We start from the raw sequence: 24538 nt of genomic DNA, 5'->3' as shown, positions 1-24538 counted from the left end.
TGTATCTGCACATTCTTTGTACTTATGCCTCCTAAAACAGTATGCCAGTGGAGTAGTATGACTGAATCTATAGTATTCATTAGACAGTAAGTGAGAAATGCCTGGATGACCTACACTTTCCTATCCCACAATGAATCAGGAGCTGAGACATCACGTTCAAATGCTGGATTTAAAACAAATGGCAGAGAACCACAGGGCGGAAGGCTGTTTTCAACAGTAAGTGCTGAATAGACAAAGAACGTTGCTCATTGTGCTTAAATGGCGCTTGTTTAACCGAACTTGAGTGGCTTATTTTCACAGTTGTTGTTGTCACGTCATATATTCTGGTCACGGGACCATGCGTACATTCCCGGATGTTAGTGTAACATCTGAACAGGCTCCCATCCACCAGAGGGAGCCCTCACCTGAATATTGAACTCTGTCACTTCCTGTTCCTGCCACATCAGTTCCTGTTTGGTCATTCACCATGTATATAAGCCATGTGCTCACAGTATCACTTTGTGAATATTGCCAGTTATCTGTCTTACCAAGCGTTTATTCTCTGCCATTGTTTTTGACTACTGTTATGACCATTGCTTACGTTTACTGGATTTACGTCTCTGGATTACTGTTTTGGATTTGTTTGCCTGTGGACCAATTTATCTGTGTTTTGACCCAAGCCTGTGACCTGACTACGTTTAAGGAATACTGTTTAAATTGTTTGTTCAATTCCTCTAATAAATATCTGCAAATGGAATCCTCTCAGCCTACCTCATCCTTAAAGATAGTATGTCCGAATTCTATTCATACTACCTCTCGCATACCTAAAGAGCATACTGTTTTACCGGCTGAGAAGTGCGTTTCTCATCAAATACAGTACATAATGTGACAGTACGTGGTTTGGACGCAGGGAGAATGATCCCATAATTTGGTAACTAACTGCCGAGGGCAGTATCTCCAAGAATTGTATTTTATTTCTAAATATTTCTTCCCCAAAAGTGCTAAAAGAATTGTTAATGGAACTGTTAAAGAATAGTTTAATTCCTTGCGATTCCCATCCCTATTGCGTACTGCATTGCAAGTCTTCTAAAACCCTGGGATTACTTTGTTTCGAGAAACAAACCGAAATTAAAATTTTCACTAATTTAAAATATTGTCATATGGACTAATTTTTCTGGTACTTTTTTGTTATTACAGCCCATATTACAATCTACTTTACACTGTGTGGAAAGAAGCAACTTGGACATAATTTATTAACTCCTTTTATGTTTCATGGAAAAAGAAAAATCATATGGGTTTTGAAAACAAGGGGTGAGTTGATAATGACAGAATTATTATATAACTGTCTCTAAGCTACTATTGAAAACACTTTTTTCCCTGCAGTGTGGAATCTTTTTGCAGTCATTGCTAATAAGAGCCCTTTTTTCAGTTTTTCACTATGTAGTGTCACATCAGTTGAGAAGCTTTGTCTATGTTCTTGTCTTGCCCCCTTCACCCATCTCTCTATTGTCCCTCGCTAATCTCACACACTTTTTGATAAATTTATAATACATTTTTCTTGTTGCCATGGTTACACAGTGGGCTTACAGGGGTTTTATACTGGCATGCCAAGACCTTGAGAAAAAAAAAAAAAAAAACAGTACAGCCAGAGAGACTCTTTGGCTAATAAAGTCAGTGGAAACAGGATGAGCTGCAAAGTGCTCACACCTAGGCTGATTCACTGAATGCACCTTCTATTCACAAATTTTCTTTGTGCCGCCTTGAAATATATACTCAAGGAATGGCTGGATGTGGGTTTTCAGTGTCTCTGCATTGGCTGAAGGATTTACTTGACGTCATGTTGTGTTGGATTTCAACTCTTCTTTGTATTGATACTTTGAAAGAGTAGTAGAGTACTAACCAGTCTGATCTTTTTTTCTTTATCCCTTTAGTTCAACCTCTTTCTCTTCATGATTATCATCTGATCAGCAACTTTTTTTATTATTCAAACAGAGAAAAAGTAAATTGATGTGTATGACTTTCTTCTGCTGAACACAAATAAAGATTTTTAGAAGAATATAATATAATTCAATGCAAGTGAATGGTGACCATAACTTTGAATCTCAAAAAAAACGTTTGAACAGCATATAAGTAATCCACACAACTCCAGTGGTTTAATCCATGTTGTCAGAAGTGATATAATAGGTGTGGGTGAGAAACAGATCAATATTTAAGTAGATTTCTGCTAGAAATGCTTCTCTCTGACCAGCAGGGGGAGATAAGCATGAAAAATGTGAATCACCATTCCACTATAAATCTCCACTTTCATTTCCACATTCTTCTTCTTTTGTTTTTTGGTTATTCACATTCTTTGTGTGTATCACCACCTACTGGTCAGGGCTGGTCAAAGGTGGAGATTTATAGTAAAAAAGGACTTAAATATTGACCTATTTCTCACCCACACCTATCATATCACTTCAGAAGATCCAGATTTAACCACTAGAGACTTAAGGATTACTTTTATGTTGCCTTTATATGATTTTTGGAGATTCACAATTTTGGCCACCATTCAATTGCATTGAAAGGAAGGACCTACAGAGCTGACATAATCTTGTAAAAATCTTAATTTTTGTTCAGCAGAAGAAAGTAATCTGAGATGGCACGAGTGTGAGTAAATGATAAGGGAATTTTCATTTTTGGGTTAACTATCCTTTTAAGGAGCTATTTCTACCTGACAAAACCCTTAAAATTGGTTTTGTTTGTATAATTTAATGTAGTCAAGTTGATTCAGTGAGGTTAAATAATATTTTTGACTAAAATCAAACCAATTTTTACCACATGAAGCACATTTTATGTTAAAAAAATGTCAGTGTACAAACCAGTGCTTCTTTTTCAGGAAAAATGTAAAAGCCTCTGCTATCTGCCAGTACTCCATTTCGGATATCCAGTGGGCCTTTGAGGGGCCTTACATGGAGAGCATGGAGGACTCCAGCTCTAAATGGACCCAGTACACGGGGAAGGTTCCGGAACCGCGACCTGGCTCGGTAAGACCAACAGTAGCTGTACAGGATTACAGCTATACTGATCCCCAGTTTCGTTTTACACTGGCCTTATTATCCTCTTCTTGCACTGCAACTCTACCTGCCCGCTGACTGCGACACTGAAGTCAGCACTTCGTAGGTGGAGCTGCTAAAGTTCTCTAATCGCTGTTTATGCTTTGGGCACAAGTCTCTGCATCAAAGAGCACAGTGAGGTTCAGATAAAGTGTCGACCTTTTTTCTTCTTGAAATCAGACACTGATGAGCAATTTTGCAGAGTGCACCCAGAAGAAAAGGGGCTTATTTCATCAAAGCTAATTGCCATGGAGATTAGTAGCAGGCAGAAAAGCTTTGCTGATTGGCTGCATAATGAGTTTTAAATCTGTGACATTTGCAATGAGCGAGTCAGTATGCAAGTGAAGGTTAATATTACAATTTCGATTGATGTTTGGAAGTTTTCAGAAATTAAAGGAAAGATAGAGTTAACTTTTCATTCCCTGGCCAGTTTTAAATTTGTCCAAAAAGAATATGCTCTCTTTGTTAAATATTTGGTTCCTTTAAGCCTTTCTTCAATAACACATGAACAGTTTCTGTCAGATCAATGAAATGGTGGTTCAGTCAAGAGTCTGAGAATACTGACACTGAATGTCCTACATTCTCTGCTTTTGCATAACAAGACTCTTTGCAGCTGAGAAAATATGACAGCATTTATCAATTTATTTTATATATTACCTGCAATTCTTTGCTCATACTTTCCATTGCTCTCCAGTGCATCACAGATCAACTTAGAGCAAGAGGCATCAACTCATCCACCAACCTGCCCGATGATGTGCTTCACTTTGTCCGCCGCCATCCGCTCATGTACAGGCAGATCCTTCCGCAAGGACAACGCCCCCTGCTGTTTAGGAGGAATGTGGACTATACTAAAATTGCAGTACACAGAGTGACTGGTCTAGATAGTCAGATATACCACATGCTCTTCATTGGGACAGGTGTGCTACATTGACCTGCTGTTAGCAAACACTACTTTTGAGAGTTTAATTGTACATTTACAGTGGCCTAAAAAGTATTTAGATAATTATGCAAAACTTAATAATGTATGAATTTGTTTGCATTATATAGCAAAATATCAAACCAAGTGGTATTTATTTGATACACGAACATAGCACAAATTATAAAATAATAGATTTTTTGTTTAAAATTAATACAAAATATAACTGGATTGTCAACCCAACCATAGTGGAACATGTCCAGAGTTTATGTGATGAACTACACCTGTGGTTACTTTGCTAGGACACCTGTGTGAACTTGAGGGAGACTGACTTCATACATCCACCAAAAATGACCTCAGGACCTGTTAAAAGTAGTTAAAAGCAAAAATGGCTCAGAAAAGAGAAGTTAGTTCTGAGAAAAGATCTAGCATCATACATTTTAGTGTGACTTCAGTGTCCAAACTCTTTTTGGGGCCACTGTATATGTATATATTTACAAGTACTTCATGAAGGCAGCTCTTGTACCATTTTGTTCTTAGTTGAACTGGTGTGATACTGTGGTGTGTTTATGTTTTGATTGTACAGATGAAGGTTGGCTGCAGCGGGCTGTGGAGGTCAATGGTCAACTGCACATCATTGAGGAACTGCAGTTGTTTGAGGAGCCCCAGCCAGTGGAAAGTATAGTCATCTCTGAGAAACAAGTGAGAAATAAATCTATGTACATTCTGTAAATGTTGAATACAATAAAAACATATACATAGTGTTGCATCTGTTTAGTTAATTTTAATGGCAACAATGTGATTCGTACTACCCAATTGAACCTTTCTTCATCAGATGAGTGTGTATGTGGGTTCGCCCACCTCAGTGGTACAGTTGCCCTTGTCCACATGCAACAGATACGCCTCCTGCTTCGACTGCGTGATGGCACGTGATCCCTTCTGTGCCTGGGATGGGCTAGAGTGCGTGCAGATTACATCACACAACAGCAGGTAGGAGTGCATGCTAATGGATGCTTTCCATTCTCAGCACTTTAATGAACTGAGTGAAAATGTGCCATTGTGTTTGACATCATGTCTTTTATTTATGTTTACACCATGGAAGCACCTGCTTGATGCTTCTTGGATACAATTAAGTATCTGAATAATAATTAAAACATTTATAAAATTTCTATATCTGCAGAGCCAATCTGAAGCAGGATATTTTGAATGGAAATAAGGGCTGTGATGAATCTACAGCAGATGGTATGAACACATTTGTTTTAATAGTCGGTGTTGAGGTGGTGTTATTTTCTAAATCTGTGTATTCAATGCAACCTCTTAATTCCTTAATGAGTCACAGCTAATGGTTAATGTGAGATGAAGTAGGTCGGGGTGGAGTGGATATTAGCCGACATGTAAGGATTAGGATTGGGTCCCAATTATAGTACTAATATCAGGCCCAGATGGAATCGCATTTTCTGCACTGATTTTTAGGGAAAAGCTGCAGAATTCTGCGGAAGGGATTTAAACATAGCAAAATGTATTAAATGGACCTCACTCTACTCTTATTGGTAGCTAAAAGCATCATAAAATTACCCAAAATATTTCATAAACAAACATGCAAGGGATGGGGAATGCATAGAACTTTTATGAATGACAGATTTAATAATAATTTGCAGAGGTTTATGCGGAGTTCTGCGGACTGAGATTCTGTCTGGGCCTGCCAATGTCCAATAAATTATTAATTATTATCAATATAGGTGGACCAAATAGCAAAGTTCAAGAATCTCCCATTGAAAACCCCATATTAATTGACCACTAATCTCACTACTGGAAAATGGGATATGCCTTCCAGCAATATCTATAGTGGTTACGGCCCTGACTCAAATCTGCCGTGCTGCGAGTCAAAAACATTTATTCAATATGACTGAAACATCCTGACAGCAATTCATGTTAAGGGGCAGATCAGTTAGCAGTATCTCCTTATGGTAACAACCATTTTAAAAAGTTTTACAATGAAGTACTTAAGCCTGACTAAATTTCCTGAGGGAAAATATATTTGTTATTGGTATAGGCTGGGCAATATGTAAGGGATAATGTACAGTCAGCTGGTTGTAATCGCAAAATAAACCCCAACAGGGTGATCTTGTATCAACCTGACCTGAAGGGGTTTATATTGAGAGAACAACAGGCTAAATGGGTGGATCTAGACATTTTTTCATGGGGTGGCAAGGGGATGGCATAAAGTCTATTAATGGTGGCAACACCAAAGCAAGCGCCCATGCCTAGTTCTTATGGATTAAAGTACCAATCTCTATTAAATCTCTATTGAACACATAAAAAATTCTAAATGTTCCTTAGCTTGACATATAGAACTGGCAGCCTGAACTTAAAGTCACCTTATGCAGGCCAAATTGTTTTATTTTGTCAAGTGTACCCATGGATGGAAAATGCATGCATATCCCATGTTATTCTGCTTATAAAGTCCTGTCCTATCCTATCACCTTTGTAACAGCTGGAATAAGCCATTTGAAAGCAAACAGTAACACAAAGTTAGGCCTAGTAAAATAAAAACTGTATGACAATTGTACTGTGGGGGGCAGTGCTGCGAAACCCATGAATATTAATTATGTTATGCACAGTAAAATATTCTTTTAAATGACCGATTCAAGCACTCAAATATTTCACATCGTATAGTAATTTCATCTCTACAACTGCCACTATCAGTCTTGGGATTTTGTTATTCAGTAGATGAACACATAGATAAGCACTTTAATTAAGAACAAGACTGACTGGTCTGGTGGTGACTTTTTGCCTCTAGTTTTTAGTGGTTCCGGGTTCTAATTCACCCAAGGGGTTGCAAAGACTAGTTTACTACAACTAACCTATGCTGTCAGCCTGTAGTCGACAAGTCACTCTCCACATGATTTATAAAAGGCGTCGGTAGGAAATACAGCAAAGCCCGGTGGCTCTGCACTGAAAAGGTGCAGTGGCTCAAATTTAAGATGTGATGTTCTGCCAGACTCATTAAAAGACCCACACACAGAATGCACTTCAGAACTGATGTTTGTTTACTGTGTCACTCTGCTCAACAACGCAATGTATCAACAACAATCTTACTTAAATTGGAGTACAATGACATGATGGAATCCACCCCCTTGCACGCTGGATCCTGTTACCATCTGTAAGCATATGGTCAAGCTATATTTGAATTACGGACTGGGCCAGTGACTACCAGGGGCCCGGGGGGCTCGGGGGGCCCATCAACTTTGAATACAAATGTTTGAATATGCTTAAATATGTGGGCCCCACAGCTTATACAAGGCCCCCAACAGGGCCCTGTGACTATGAGGGCACCCAGCCCTCTTATAGGACCCTTTTGCCTTTCTGTTTCTAATTAAATTTTTTTTGAGCCTCTCTTTAATCTTATAACGCTGCCTGGTGAAATTTTCCATGCTCTTCTGGAAGTAGAAGACCTTGTAAAATAATTTCCAAAATAGCTACCTTCATATTTTGATGCACTCATTTTTTTTATGTGAAATCTTTGCTGATTTTGATAAAGTAAAATTAACAATAACGTTTATATTGTTACTGATATTTCAAAAGTAGTATTTATTGAATTCAAGCAACATGTGCTTATTTTTTTATTATTGAAAAATAGGTTTAAACAGGTTAATAAAATTAATTAACTGACTTTTATTTCATATGTTAGGCTTTATATAGCTATATTATATAATATAAGCTTTATTCATTGTATAAATGGGCTGTCGAACAAAAACTTTTGTTTATTATGCTATTCATTGCTATAACTGCATGTTTGCCCTACATTACAAAAAATAACTTGGCTTATAGTTGGTTGGGGAAAAGAAAATATTGATATTTTACTTTGTGTGGTTCAAAAGTACTTATTAAACTACAGGTGCATCTCAATAAATTAGAATGTCGTGGAAAAGTTCATTTATTTCAGTAATTCAACTCAAATTGTGAAACTCGTGTATTAAATAAATTCAGTGCACACAGACTGAAGTAGTTTAAGTCTTTGGTTCTTTTAATTGTGATGATTTTGGCTCACATTTAACAAAAACCCACCAATTCACTATCTCAAAAAATTAGAATACATCATAAGACCAATAAAAAAAACATTTTTAGTGAATTGTTGGCCTTCTGGAAAGTATGTTCATTTACTGTATATGTACTCAATACTTGGTAGGGGCTCCTTTTGCTTTAATTACTGCCTCAATTCGGCGTGGCATGGAGGTGATCAGTTTGTGGCACTGCTGAGGTGGTATGGAAGCCCAGGTTTCTTTGACAGTGGCCTTCAGCTCATCTGCATTTTTTGGTCTCTTGTTTCTCATTTTCCTCTTGACAATACCCCATAGATTCTCTATGGGGTTCAGGTCTGGTGAGTTTGCTGGCCAGTCAAGCACACCAACACCATGGTCAATTAACCAACTTTTGGTGCTTTTGGCAGTGTGGGCAGGTGCCAAATCCTGCTGGAAAATGAAATCAGCATCTTTAAAACGCTGGTCAGCAGAAGGAAGCATGAAGTGCTCTAAAATTTCTTGGTAAATGGGTGAAGTGACTTTGGTTTTCAAAAAACACAATGGACCAACACCAGCAAATGACGTTGCACCCCAAATCATCACAGACTGTGGAAACTTAACACTGGACTTCAAGCAACTTGTGCTATGAGCTTCTCCACCCTTCCTCCAGACTCTAGGACCTTGGTTTCCAAATGAAATACAAAACTTGCTCTCATCTGAAAAGAGGACTTTGGACCACTGGGCAACAGTCCAGTTCTTCTTCTCCTTAGCCCAGGTAAGACGCCTCTGACGTTGTCTGTGGTTCAGGAGTGGCTTAACAAGAGGAATATGACAACTGTAGCCAAATTCCTTGACATGTCTGTATGTGGTGGCTCTTGATGCCTTGACCCCAGCCTCAGTCCATTCCTTGTGAAGTTCACCCAAATTCTTGAATCGATTTTGCTTGACAATCATAAGGCTGCGGTTCTCTTGGTTGGTTGTGCATCTTTTTCTTCCACACTTTTTCCTTCCACTCAACTTTCTGTTAACATGCTTGGATACAGCACTCTGTGAACAGCCAGCTTCTTCGGCAATGAATGTTTGTGGCTTACCCTCCTTGTGAAGGGTGTCAATGATTGTCTTCTGGACAACCGTCAGATCAGCAGTCTTCCCCATGATTGTGTAGCCTAGTGAACCAAACTGAGAGACCATTTTGAAGGCTCAGGAAACCTTTAGAGGTGTTTTGAGTTGATTAGCTGATTGGCATGTCACCATATTCTAATTTTTTGAGATAGTGAATTGGTGGGTTTTTGTTAAATGTGAGCCAAAATCATCACAATTAAAAGAACCAAAGACTTAAACTACTTCAGTCTGTGTGCATTGAATTTATTTAATACACGAGTTTCACAATTTGAGTTGAATTACTGAAATAAATGAACTTTTCCATGACATTCTAATTTATTGAGATGCACCTGTAGATACATAATGTATGTTGAGACAAACTATAATGTTGGTCTGACAAAACCTTGTCTTAAATTTTGAATAGTTTTAAATGCTTGAAGTTAGATATTTTTACAGGTTTAACAGAAAGAAAGGGCTTGTCAATTTTGAGAGCTGAAGTTTGAAATTACGAACATTCCAAAACAGACTCGTAGCGCATTTTAACATTTTGTCAATGTAATGTAGTCTAGGGGATTTTTGGACACTTGGAAAAGGCTTAAATGATGCCTTTGCAGGGCTTTTCAGTGGAAGAATAATAATGGTAGCCAAGCTGTAGGGTCGTTCCAAACAGAATTTCCCCAAAAATGACCAAATGACCACTATTTTTGAGCTCCACACCTTTCAGCCCCTCAAAGCTGTCACAATGGAGGGTAAAGTCTTTGAAGGAAATAGGGTGTAGGGATGATCACTTCTGAATGGAACGCACCCCATCTTTCAGATGAGTTAGAAAAGATATAGCAGCACTAGCTAAAACTGCCTTAACTCTTTGCCGAATTTTACCAAACTCTTGCATAGATACTGTAGGAGACTACTGTATTTGTTAAATTCATCAATATTTAAAGTGTTTGATGAAGTTAAAATATTTCATAATTTATTTTGGCCTCTTTAAATAAATCCATTTTGTATATTTTGTAGTATTTACACTGAGTTTACATTATGTATAACAAACGTTAAAAATGGCACTGTCTCTTTAAGAACAGTGGCTGTACAGCAAAGGTGTTTAGGTTGATCTGTTTCTTTACCACATCCGTGCTGTTAATCTGACTATAAATAACAGAACAGGTATTAAAACAGACTTAAATCAATGAAAATAGATTGCGTAGATCCCAACTTTAAAAGATAATTAACTACCTTACAGCATGAGGTATGCATACTTATTGTTGCATACTTTTAATAAAAAGGTACAGGGAGATAACGTAATGGTTGATGTTTTATCCATCCGATCCATTCATATACAAAAAAAGTGCTGATCATTTTCCCCTCAGTTGTCAAACTACTATGCACGTTTCTATGACAACCTATAGGACCCTACACACAATCTAGCTGGCTATCTGATGCCTGATGACATTTTTGGTATGTTGATTTGTTTGTAATAAATATAATTTCACCCAAATATACATTTTTATATATAATAAACCAAGATTGCATCTGCATCTGTACATCAGAGATGTGGAACACATTTTGCTTTTCTATTCCACTGGAAAAGAGCACGAGCTGCATAAAAACTGCTGACACTAAACAACACTAATAACAGCTGCAACAACACTCATCATAACATTCAAAATAACATTCCAACGCTGAATCGCCAGTCAAAACACACACAGATCAGATGAAATAAAAACTCTTACTCAAGAACTGGAGATGTTTCAATTGGATTATACACATACCTGATGAAAGCGATTTCAAAAAGTGTTGAGGACATGCCTCATCCGTATGCACCCATAATTGAAAGCGATGTATCTAATAATCATTCAGTGACGACATAGAAATAACTGAGATATTAATCTTTTACCTCTTTTTTTTCCATGTATCTGTCCATGTTGTCATTGTTGTGGTGTGTGTGGGTCAACCTGCACCGTGAGTGCTCAAACACTGTACACGCGCTGCAGCAGCACAGCACGTCCGTGATTGGCCATTTATGTAATCTATCACACGATTTGGCACTGATATAATCTATCATGCGATTGGGCGCTGATGTAATCTATCATGCGACTGGCTGCTGATGTAATCTTTCATGCGATTGGGCGCTGATGTAATCTATCATGCGATTGGGTGCTGATGTAATCTATCATGCGATTGGCCGCTGCTGTGGTCACTCACTCAATAGGTCTGTGTTGTGGGCTCGGTTAAGGCAGTTTGAAATGAATAAACCCCTACACAATGTACATTTATTTTGTATACATCAGGATACTAATGCTGGGGTGGCAGATGGGATGGCAATGCTTTTTCTTATGGTGGCATTAATCACCCGATGCCACCCCGGTAGATCCGCCCCGAGGCTAAATGTACATTATTCCGCTTATTACATGACTACTAACCAAATAAATAAATAAATAGACATAAAAGATTGATTTGCATGAAAAACTATGTAATTACATGAGAAGTAATAACTCCATAAACAGCTGAAATCCAGTTCTCTTGGTGTTTATTCCGTGCAAATAACCATCTGACTGTTGACTTTCCAGCCTATTAAAAGACTACTTGCCAAATAAATGAATAAATGCACATGAAACATTGATTTGAGTTGAAATGGTTTTATTAGCTTAAATGTAGAGATCGCACAGTGATCCGAGAAGCAGGAAAGATGAATTGCAATACCCGAATGACCGGCCTGACACATCTTAAAGGAATATTTCGGGTTCAATACAAGTTAAGCTCAATCAACAGTATTTGTGGCATAATATTGATTACTACAAAAAATAATTTTGACTCATCTGGGATACATTGAGGCACTTACAATGGAAGTGAATGGGGCCAATCCGTAAACGTAAAAATACTCACTGTTCCTAAGTATAGCCACAATACATAAACAATATGTGTTAACATGATTTTAGTTTAATAAAATCACCCACTAACCTTTTATATGTAAAGTTATGTCCACTTTTACAACTTCGTTGCCATGATGATGTAATGTCAACAAACCCTAAAAAAAATTACGATTTAAACAACTTTTCAGCTCAAATAATACATGAGTTTTATCAGAAGAATTAATTAAGTGCTTAAATAAAATTATAAGCTTCACATATCTGCTTTTAAATCTTTTAAAGCCTTATTGTAACCCAGATTTGAGCTTTTTTTAAGAAAAGGAGGGACGAGTCAAAATTCTTTTTTGTGGTAATCAAAATTATTTCACAAATGCTTTTGACTGAGCTTAACTTGTATTGAACCCGGAATACTCCTGTAATCCCTGGATGTGCGGTTGTTACTTAGAGATATCTGACCACTAGATGGTGCCACTGACCAATCAGAATCGATTATTTCAGAGCGCCATGTAATGAAGATAAAATAATTTAATTATTTTTCAATGTTTTCATGCAAATCAATAAATATTTCAATACTTATGTATTTGCACAAAAATGGCATAAAAGGATGTTGTTGTTTTTCATTCAGAGGAATTTCATTCAATTCAGCCGGACAGCTATTGTTGCCAAATAGATTCAAAATGTTAATTGCAAGAAGTAAAATACAGTAAAAATCTAATAATATATATTTAAGGCATTATTTTCTACACTGGTTTTCATAGATTGTTTGTAATTTTAATTTACCAGTGGACCATTTAATCCCACTCTGGGATTTTTTTTGATGATGCAAATGTTATGTATGAAGGAACTGAATGGAATTTACCAATTAAATCACATTTTTGCTACTTAAGCTTTGGACACTATTAAGACATTTCTGTTCTAGCAACCTCATATTCGCTAGTCGTGAGGCAAGGAGAAATTGCAAAACTAGTTTAACGACAAAATCTTTAGGAAACTTAATGGACAAATAAAAATCACTTTTCACAAAATATTCTTGAATTTAATATCACCACCAAAATTATCATGAATATTGTAATTATTTTATAAATGCTCATTGTTTTTGTGTGTGTGTGTCTCTCGTAGTCCTAATGTTACACCGCTCTCGCTCTGTGATGGCGGGCGATGATGTACTGCTTCAGTGTGAGCTCAGCTCCAATCTGGCCACTCCTGAGTGGACCTTGGATGGCAAGAAACTGCAGGGATACGGGTTGAACTCTGGCTACCGCATTGGCACAGACGGTCTTCTGGTCATTGAGGCACGGCCCTTCCAGAGTGGTGACTACTGCTGCATTGCCATGGAGAACGGAGTCCATATTCCTGTTGTTATCTACAGCTTGACTGTTCGGCAGGAGCTGCATCCGCCTTCTCCTGTAGAGCCAACTCATCCACTCATGACTACTACAATCTTCTGGCCTGATCAAACTTCTCAAAGTGACTCCCTGGATGAATTCAATCCAACCCCTCTGTCTCCTCGCTTTGAGTTCCTGTCCCTGAGGAACATGGAGGCCATGTATCTATCCCTAATCACAATCTTAGGAGGACTGTGTCTTGTTCTCACAGTCATCCTACTTTATGTTGGATTCTGTTTGCAAGGGCGGAGGGGTAAGTACTCTTTGCGATCCGCTGCGTATGCTGAAAGGAAGAGAGGTGCGCACATGGAGCTAAATACCATCTCCAGCCACTGCAGTGGGAAACCTGATGCTCATGATGGTCTACTGCAGATCGTCCCTGGAGAAGCTCCAACTTCACCCAATAAGGAGCTCCCTCCTGCTCCACCTCTTCCACCTCCTCCTTCAGAATCAGAGTATATAAATGGACTCTCTGCCACCCTGCCCAGTGTCTTGCGCAAGATGAATGGCAACAGTTATGTGCTGCTGAGACAGACTGATGGAGACACCACATCCCCTCTATATTATTCATTCACGGAAGAGCTCAACAGGATCCTGGAGAAGAGGAAGCACACTCAGCTGTGTAGTAAACCTGATGAGAGCTCAGTGTGAACTTTGGGACACAATACTACCATGTGGAGATATGTGCAAATGTCCTCTGAAGCATGACATCATTATTATTTACAAGCCCTGCTTTACCCAGATTGACATTAATGGGATGTTAATAATTGACCTAAACTCCTTTTATTGGAAGATAAACAAAGCATCGGTATTCCTCTAAAAATAACAAATTGTTTCTTGGTTTACATTTCAAATGTAGAGCTTTTGAATTTCAACAGACTGAGGAGTGCCCACTGGTCACAAAAAAGCAAAGACTGCAACACATACAATGGAAATTCTACCTCAGCAGGATATCACACAAGTCTCAACTCATTTCAGTATACTTGCTTTAAAATGTGCGTTGGAATAGGGTGGAAGGCCAAGGACATGCAGCAGAGAATCTTTAAAGCAAGAGTCTCAGTATTGGGGGACTCAAGCTACTTATTCAATAATGAACTTGTAAAGTTGGTTCAAATAACTTTAAAGACTTCTATAAGGCAACAAAAGAATATTGCAAGTGGCAACATGAACTCTTCATATATCCAGATGCAAGAATCATACCTGGACAGAGCGAGCCACTTTAAATCCAGTGATGTAGTGCACTGAATATCTTTGCATATGTTCATTAGTTTAATATTTTCTAGTTTATGCCAAGACTGACCATATCAGTAACAGCTTGTAATAATAATTACAATTAAAAACAGCAGGGATAACAGACTTTTAAAAATGAGAAATGCACTTGATGGAACTAATAGTGTGAATACGGCTTTTATTAATAGTTTCACAGGGGTGGGAAACTGGGAAGATGACAGTATTAACCACTGGGTTGCACTTTATGGACTGGTAGCATTTGTTTCCGTGAGGTGCTGCTTATTCTGACAGATCTAGAGAGGATGAAATGGACCACAAGGACAGTCATGTTTGCAAAAGATGTGAATCGCTGATATAGCAACAATATGATAAAACTATATTGTATGCTGAATTGAAAATGCTACGAAGGGAAGACTATGTAGACGTACAATATACTTATATAACCCTGGGATATTAACCATAATTCTGGTAATTCACTAAGTCTGGATGTGTCTGTTTCAGTGTTTCAAATAACAGGGTTGTATTGTCCCTTGCAGTATGATAAACAATGCAGCGTTCACAGGAACTGACATGATTCTTAGTGGGACTCAGAATTCCACAGTCATTGGCTGCCTGGTTTCCATGGCAACCACAGAGAAGAGGTAAATCTCTATGCTGACCTTCTTAGATTATCCTTTGGACTTGACCAATTATTACACCACCTTTTACAGTCAGGTTTTATAATCTTAATAGGGATTAGAGAATTTGAGAAAAAGGTGAAATTGGGCTTCTAGTGCCAGTAAATGAAGTCAATTCAATTCTAGTTGGGGCATAACAAACAATGAGTATTGTGATATTGCAGTTTAATGATCCTTTCACCTCCAGTAAGTCTATTAAATTGTTGTGTAGTCTAAATGTTCAAGCTTGAGACTACCCACACTTGCGTGCAAGAGCATTTTGGCGTTTCTCCCACTACTTAAGGGGGTAAAGCACCTGGTTCTGTCTGTTTAGATCACAATATGCAGATTGCAGTGAAGCCGAGTGGAGAACATTAAGGCCACATGTTCACAGCAGAGCTAAGATGAGTACTACTGATAATGTAGTTTGCTTTCCTCTCTTTCTCTTTATCCCTAACTTTTTGCTCATTGTCTTTTTGAATGATTTTGTCTTGTTTAGTATGCCCGGGCTAAACTTATCTCTCTCTTCACTTTCTGCATTGTTCCAAAGCACTTTGTTATAGGAAAATTACACCCAAAATTAATAAAAATAAATAAATGAAAAAAATACCCCCCACCCCCTTTATGCCATTCCAATCCTGCATGGAGTTATTTTTGTCTATGGAACACAAATGAGATTTTTTTTTTTCTGGAAAAAAGGACAAAAAAACCCACCCCAAATATATCATAAAAGTTTCCCATTTAGCTTGTGCGCTATATTCCAATTTTTCAGAAGCCACACGATAGCTTTGCATGAGGAACAGATTTAAATTTAAGCAGATATTCACTGATAATCTTCCTGCCTTAGCCCACTTTCACGTCCAGATTAAAAAATGGTGATTTGTCATTGATGCCAAAGCAGCATTGGTTGTGGCATTAATGTGTAGTATCCAAATGTGATGTCACTTTTAAATTCTTTTACAATTAGGGCAAGATTATCAAGGAATAATTCATTTTGGTCTATTCCTTATAGTCGCATTCCCCAGAATCATTTGTACTACCTTTATTATTCTTTTTTCTATGCTTTTTTGTCTTTGGTCTTTTTATGGTGTTTTGTCCTTTTTACATATCGACTGATATGGTCACTATGAACATTAGTTGTATAAAAAGAGCAGCGTAAAGATTAAAAACAATTTGTGTTACACAGAAAAAATTATAGCATATGAATTTGGATCAAAAGTGAAGAGTAAATAATGACAGAATTTTCATTTTTGAGTGGACTATTCCTTTTAAAATGGTTAATAATGTTTCCTGCTATTCATTTTTTTCTCCATGTCCCTCGTCTCTCACTCTCCGAGTACCCCCACAATCTTTTTTTATTTCCATTTGACAAATGGCTTTCATGTATGTGCATACTCCTCCATCATAGTCTCAAATGAGAGCAGAATAGATCTGCATACACATCTGACCTCCTCTCCCAGAGGGTCACAAGCTGTGATTAGATGCTTATCGTCATGCAGCTCATATCGTCTGTGCCTGCAATGTTTACGTCCCGCGAGTCTTATATATTCCTGCGAGAGAGGCACTTGTGCAAATTCTTCTAACATGCCAGGACAGGTTTGTTGATGAAATATATCTCGACTGTGGCCCTCATTCAAAGCCATTTTAAAGTCTGCAAGAGAGAAAGAGATTGACAGAGAATGGGAGAAAATGATAAAAAGAGAGCCTAGAGAATGCGTGGAAATAGTTTGGGAAATGGTTAATAATTATTTTCAGTTCCTCATTTAGGGCAACTACACAGAGAACTCCAAAAATAGGAGTCAGGATAACAAAAGATCTGCTCAGACACACCAGATTATGGTCATGTAGGCTTATTTGTTAACTTTGTAACATGACATTACAGTGTATTCCCTCTTTACATATAGGCCTACTGAAGACCAAAATCAGTAGAGTTTGTGGCCTTAGTCTATGTTTGCTAGCTTTGAGGCCATCTATATGTTAGTGTACTTGTAAATGTGGAAAAAAATTCACTTTCAGAATTCAAATTTACAGACTTTCTCTTCCAGGAAAATGGACCGAAAACACTGATGACTCATCTTGTACTACACAGATTTTTTTTCCAATCAAATGCTTTCTAGAATGAGAATGTCCCTCCCCCTAATTCCACTTCCAACTGACTACTTTGTTAATTAGCAATCATGGTTCATGGCTGTGATGTAACTGAAGCCCATAGGCAATTTTATTTTATTTTTTTTAAGTTAAAAACCCTTCGATATGTCCCACCCAAACTTGCCCTTTAAATAGGAAATGACACAGGAAAGAAAACTGTGCTCATCAAGCCATTTCATTGGGTCTATACAGAAATAATCATACGGCATATGGGCTCTTAAACATTTTGAATTTCTTTTTTGGCAGGACCAGCTGCTATTTGATGTTCAGTGTAAAATATGACATTTTGTGGAGTTGAGCACATTTCAATCCTTACAATAGACCTCTTTGCTAAAATCTGGAGTGCATAATATATAAATGCTGCAGCAGCATTTAGTTTAGTATTTATCACTGAGGTATATGGGAGAATTTTTATAGATTGAATGTGTTTCATTGTTTTGATGTTGTACTATTAATTCAAGGCATTTTCAATATGAGCTTCTTTATGAATTATTAAAAAGGTTTGTGTTCTGTATAGTTCACCAGAAAAGACTGTTGATTGGTTGTGATATCAGTTTTTTTTTTTGTTTTTTGTTTTTTTTATTGGTCCCTTTAGTCATGTATACCTTATTCCAACATACAGTACATATAAAAATTGAAATATTTATTTTACAGCTTTGTACAGTTTATGTATATTTATTTGTGGTTGGTTAATGTTGCATGGCTATACATTTTTGCAAACATGGCCTACACTTTGGGGGAAAAAGTGTATTAATAGAAATGGAATTACCCCCAAATAAGTGTAATCTTCTTTTTGTGTGTAAATTTACACACCATTCTAAACAACGTGAACCCAAGATTGTATACAGTACTTCCTATTTCCCATGTAGTGTTCAGAAAATATTGTTAAATCTCCTGCTGAACAGACTATGTCTCAGGATCACATCAGCACACAGTTGCATGCCTCCTCAGTCGTGAGTAGGATTGTGTGGGCTGCCTGTGGAACTGGATTTCATGAAGCTGGTTAGACTTATGCCTGTCACCATGGTGAAAAAGTCTGTAAAATTATTATCAATTCACTCAATGTTTAATTCTCTATTGCTCTCTCCATGTGAAAACATTGTCTTGCCCTATACATGTTCAGACAGTCAGAGCCCAAGATAAACACTTATATCTTTGTTTATTCAAGGATAAGGTGTTATGTTTTGTGTTTAATTAACACAGAAATACTACAGGGACATGCTGGCTGGGGAGGAGGCAGAGAAGTGTTTCCATTGCTTCCCATTATGTTTAACATTGGAACTTTTAAGTCTGAATTTTGGTTTGTTTACAGTTTACTCAGTAAATTATTTTAATAAACAGTATTGAATCTTCTGTTCGAGATCCTAATTCTAAATTACAATTATTTTTAATTTTTTTCAAAGTCATAAATATTATTTATCATCACTGAATCAACTTGAATACATTAAGTTACACCAACAAAACAATTATTATTTTTTTTTTTTGTGTGGATTTTTCCCCTTTTTGGAATGCCAAATTCCCAATGTGCTTTTAGGTCCTCATGGTCACGTAGTGATTCACTTCAATCCAGGTGGCGGAGGACGAATCCCAGCTGCCTCCATGTCTGAGACCATCAACCTGCGCATCTTATCACGTGGCTTGTTGAGCGCGTCGCATAGCGGCATCCACGCTCAACTCACCACACGCCCCACTGAGAACAAACCATATTATAACGACCACGAGGAGGTTATCCCATCTGACTCTACCCTCCCTAGCAACTGGGCCAATTTGGTTGCTTAGGAGACCTGGCTGGAGTCACTCAGCACGCCCTGGGATTTGAACTAGTGAACTCCAGGGGTGGTAGCCAGCGTCTTTTACCACTGAGCTACCCAGGTCCCTAACAAAACTAATTTTAAGGGTTTGATCAGGTTGAAATAGCACATTAAAGGAATAGTTCACCCAAAAATGAAAATGCTCTCATCATTTACTCACCCTCATGCCATCCCAGATGTGTATGACTTTCTTTCTTCTGCTGAACTCAAATGAAGATTATTAGAAGAATATTTCAGTTCTTTTGGTCCATACAATGCAGGTGAATGGGTGCCAGAATTTTGAAGCTCCAAAAATCACATAAGTCAGCATAAAAGTTATCTATATGACTCCAGTGATTAAATCAATGTCTTCAGAAGTGATGTGATAGGTGTGGGTGAGAAACAGATTGCTTTAAATTTCTTCTTGTGTTTTTGGTGATTCACATTCTTCATGCATACCACCTCCTACTGGGCTGGGAGAAGAATTTCAAGCAAAAAAGGTCTTAAATATTGATCTTTTTCTCACCCACACCTATCATTTCACTTCTGAAAATATGGATTAAAACACTGGAGTCATATGGATTACTTTTATGATGCCTTTATATGCTTTTCAGAGTGTCAAAATTTTGGCACCCATTCACTTGCATTGTATGGACCTACAATGCAGAAATATTCTTCTAAAATCATAATTGTGTTCTGCAGATGAAAGAAAGTCATACACAACTGGGATGGCATGAGGGTCAGTAAATGAGTAAATATTTTCAAATATGATCCAAAAGGCAACATCAATGTTACCTCATACTAGCTTAGGATAACCTTAATGTAGATTTTTAATAATGGAAGAATATACACGTCATGGTAAATTAAGTGCATACTGTAGCTTCAGTACACTCTCTCTCTCTCTCTCTCTCTCTGAGTAAACCTCATGTGTAGGCCTATGTCTGTTAAAGGTTAAAGTCTAATGATCTGTGGTTTAAATCTCTCTTGTTGAACTTTATTCAGATCAGCCCGATGCACTGAGCCCACACACTTATGCTAGAAATATCAGTTCAGCTGCACTTTAGGTATCACTGAGTAATTTGTATTTTTTTTAAGGTTCTAGCTGTGCAGTTTAAGAGAATACTTGGTGACCTTGCTGAGACAGGCAAAACACACTCCGAAGGGAACTCAGCATACTTATACTGTGGTACATAATGGTTACCAAGCAACCAAATGAGCTTTTTTAGATTTGTACTGTACCTTATATGCCCAGGTACTGCTGTGAACAGTGATTGAAGAATTGCAGGAGGGCCAGTCAGGAAAACACTTTTATACATGCTCTCCTGGTGTAAGGTAATGATTTAGCCAATAAGGTTTCAATGCACTTGATTTCATTCTTGTTTCAGTGTTGACATGATGCATTTATATGCATGTCTTGTCTTTAAAGCAATTCCTCAAATACCATTGGGATAAAAGTGACAGACAGCAATATATTTTATTTTACAACCAGAAAAAAAAAAAAAAGAAAAAAAAAGGATTGCACACAAAACAAACTAAAACTAATCAGCCATGTCCATTCACTTTGACACTTATTTGTCAAAATGAAACACTTAAGCTCTGTCAGTGAAATCTTTATTTATTTATTTTTTTTTACAGGCAACCCAGAACAAGAGGAGAAACATCAGACTATTTCATTTTTCACTGTACACAATTTTTCACCATCATTTTGCAGCACTGTAGCTCATTCAACTCTCTTATGAAAGTTTGTTTTGACACTGCATGGCCCTTGATAATAATCTGTTACTAACCCTATGAAGATGATAAACACACAAGATCCTATTTCGTCCGCCTCCGATACCTTAAGGGGAAAGTATAAGTGTCTACAATACATAATGTCAGAGAGGAAGTACTTTTAATATCTAAAAACACCAAAACTCTCAAAGATATTAATGAATGAATGCCAGGAAGAGTCTCTCTCTCTCTCTCTCTCTCTCTCTCTCTCTCTCTCTCTCTCTCTCTCTCTCTCTCCCTACTGGCTTTCTGATCTGTGTTTGAACGTATCACGCCATCTAGTGGTAAGATACAAGATACACTACTAACTATTGCATTGAAATAATCATTATTGATGCACAAAGCCGTGTACTTGTACATTATATTTTAATTTAAATTCAGATTAGTGGTCAACAAATGTGTTTCTTTTTTTTTTTTTCAATGGACGATTCTTAACTACTAACCTAATCCTAAATATGTGAATACAACCTTGCAGTGTAGGCCTACTGTGTCATTACTAACCCTGTATATTTCAACCATTTCACAGTATATTTGTTATTTGTATTAGGCTATTTGATTACATAACTGAATAAATTCTGGTAGTATCACACACAGACATTGTGTACCTAACAGGCTAATAAATCACAAAATACAATCAAAGGAAAACAAACAAGCATTAATAACCATAAGATGTTTGTTTTTTCAAAACATGTTTGTGCCCACCCTGATACGTTCAAAATTATTTGGGGTTGAATGTTATTATAGGGGTTAAAGATCAGTGCAAAACAAATGCCTTAGCTAGCAAATATCATTGTACAATACCACATTATTTAGCCTACAGTCAGTGAATCTTTTCCACTATAACAGAGCTAAACTATTGAGGCCAATGTATTTGTAAATATAATCAAATGCTGATACTGCAATAGAAACTTACTACAAACTGAAGAAATTTGCAGTCACTTACCTACATATAAAGGGAAAATATCACAATACCAGGGGCAAAATCTGCAAGAAAAAATGTTTTAGAAAATGCACAAAAGCATTAAGGAAAAATACTGAAAGCATAATAGTTAAATAAAGTCAAAATTAATGTTGGTAGATTTTTGTTATAACCCTTTATAATGTAATGGTGATGAATGTGGATGTAAAACTTTGCTGATATTCTGAGAAAAAAGCAAACATTAGAAGGCAATTATATGACCTACAGTATGTTTGACTCTTTACTATTCAAAGTGACATATAGGCCTACATTGTATGTCTGATTTACAGATTAAATAAACATTGAATTAAAAAAAGAAGAAGAAGAAGAAAAAAGAAAACTTCCTGACGCCATTGTGGAAATGCACTATTAGCAGTCTGCCATGATGAATACACTGATCAGCCACAAAACCACTGACAGGTGAAGTGAATAACATTAATTATCTCATTACAGTGGCACCTGTCAAGGGGTGGAATATATTAGGCAGCAAGTGAACAGCCAGTTCAAGGAAGCAGGAAAAATTGGCAAGCGTAAGGATCTGAGTGACTTTGGCAAGGGCCAAATTGTGATGGCTAGACGACTGGGTCAGAGAATCTCCAAAACGGCAGGTCTTGTGGGGTGTTCCCTCTATGTAGTGGTTAGTACCTACCAAAAGTGGTCCAAGGAAGGACAACTGGTGAACCAACCACAGGGCACCCAAGGCTCATTGATGTGTGTGGGGAGAGAAGGCTAGCCCATCTGGTCCGATCCCACAGAAGAGCTACTGTAGCACAAATTGCTGAAAAACTTAATGCTGGCCATGACAGAAAGGTGTCAGAACACCTTGCTGCGTATGGGGTTGAGATCAGTCAGAGTGCCCATGCTGACCCCTGTCCACTGCTGAAAGCGCCTACAATGGGCACGTGAGCATCAGAACTTGATCATGAAGCAATGGAAGAAGGTGACCTGGTCTGATGAATCATGTTTTCTTTTAGATCACGTGGACGGCTGGGTACATGTGCGTCATTTACCTGGGGAAGAGATGGCAGCAGGAAGCACTATGGGAAGAAGGCAGGCTGGCGGAGCCAGTGTGATGCTCTGGGCAATGTTCTGCTGGGAAACCTTGGGTCCTGGCATTCATGTGGATGTTACTTTGATGCATACCACCTACCTAAAGATTGTTGCAGATGACGTAAACCCCTTCATGGCAACGGTATCCCCTGATGGCAGTGGCCTCTTTCAGCAAGCTAATGCACCCTGCCACACTGCAAAAATTGTTTAGGAATGGTTTGAGGAACATGACAAAGAGTTCGAGGTGTTGGTTTGGTCTCTAAATTCCCCAGATCTTGATCCAATTGAGCATCTATGGGATGTGCTGGACCAATAAGTCCGATCCATGGAGGTCCCACCTCGCAACTTACAGGACTTGAAGGATCTGCTGCTTGGTGCCAGATACCAAAGGACACCTTCAGAGGTCTTGTGGAGTCCATGCCTTGACGGGTCAGAGGTATATTTTCGGCACGAGGGGGACCTACATGATATTAGGCAGGTGATTTTAATGTTGTGGCTGATCGGTGCATATTCCGTAGTGAAAGTGTCTGATAATATGGGGATTATAGAGATAAAGCAAATATGGTATTAGATTTTTTTATTCGATCTCAACATGGCTGCCCCTATGTGGCAGCCCAGTCATGAATATCTGTGAGCCCATCATAGAAAATGAACAGTCCCTATCCATTTCTTTTGGGGGTAGAATTTTTCAACAAGGAAAACCTTTAAAAGTCATTTCATTACACACTAAACAGTGTCAATCTATCAAATAATGTGACAAAATTAATTTCAAAATTATTTTTCAGTAACTATAAATTATGTGGTGACCTTTAAATGAACTTGTATTACTGGTATTAGTCAAAATATTAGGTTATTACTACAGTAGGACACACGCACGCACACGCACACACACCACCGGTGCCGGAACGAATTTTGAACGGGGGGATGGTGGAGCAAGCTGGGCTGGTTGTGACGTCATCACAACAACATTCAGAGTCAATATGGCCAATTGATAAAAAAATTAAAAATAAATACAAATAATAATAATAATAATATGGCCAATTTATACCAGACCAGCTTCTAACATGGTCAAATCATGGTGATGACTAGTTATTATCAACATTCACAGTTCGAATGCTGACGTAATCTAACTAAGAGATTCAAATCTGTTCCCGCGCCACCAGCACAGAGAGAGAGACTGGCTGTACACTTGTCATTACACAGTTCACACATACCTTTGATGAGGCAGCTTTCTTCAGTTTCGGATACTTCTGGAACATTGTATTGGTTCAACTGCGTGTTCTTGTGTATGGGTCCCTCTTTTTATGTTGTCTATTAAATAGTTTGACAGTCATTTTATTGTTTGTGTCTGCATTCAACAACATTACACAAGCACAAAATGCCCTGCGTTTTATAACATTTTTAAAACGGTATATTGCATTCAACATTGTGTGACTTGAAGAGTTAAGGGTTAAAGTTATTTCCTCATCCCCAATAATAGGATACAAAGCAATATTGTTAATTATCCTACTGGTCTTACTGTGAATTAAGTCACATTTCCCTCTTGAAAGAAGAATAACACGAAACCCACATAGGTT

At 37.7% G+C, this 24538-nt stretch overlaps 1 protein-coding gene across 3 annotated transcripts in view; it reads left to right on the top strand.

Moving 5' to 3' along the window:
• Nucleotides 1–18746, top strand: part of sema4ga (sema domain, immunoglobulin domain (Ig), transmembrane domain (TM) and short cytoplasmic domain, (semaphorin) 4Ga) — a 58059-nt gene extending 39313 nt beyond the window's left edge. For 2 of the 3 annotated variants that reach the window (XM_051651008.1, XM_051651009.1), the window contains exons 10-15: nucleotides 2855–3002; nucleotides 3766–3988; nucleotides 4574–4689; nucleotides 4823–4977; nucleotides 5168–5229; nucleotides 13094–18746. In XM_051651008.1, the coding sequence (XP_051506968.1) occupies nucleotides 2855–3002; nucleotides 3766–3988; nucleotides 4574–4689; nucleotides 4823–4977; nucleotides 5168–5229; nucleotides 13094–14010 (1621 nt within the window). In that variant the 3' untranslated portion in view covers nucleotides 14011–18746. The remainder of the gene's footprint in view (nucleotides 1–2854; nucleotides 3003–3765; nucleotides 3989–4573; nucleotides 4690–4822; nucleotides 4978–5167; nucleotides 5230–13093) is intronic. The other variant, XR_007892676.1, reaches the window with a different exon arrangement.
• Nucleotides 18747–24538: the final 5792 nt, after the last annotated feature.

The sequence above is a fragment of the Myxocyprinus asiaticus genome, chromosome 23, assembly GCF_019703515.2.
Source record: "Myxocyprinus asiaticus isolate MX2 ecotype Aquarium Trade chromosome 23, UBuf_Myxa_2, whole genome shotgun sequence".
In the NCBI taxonomy this organism is placed as follows: domain Eukaryota; kingdom Metazoa; phylum Chordata; class Actinopteri; order Cypriniformes; family Catostomidae; genus Myxocyprinus; species Myxocyprinus asiaticus.
The sequence above is the reverse complement of the archived record's forward strand: the minus strand, read 5'-3'. Positions and strand labels throughout refer to the sequence as shown.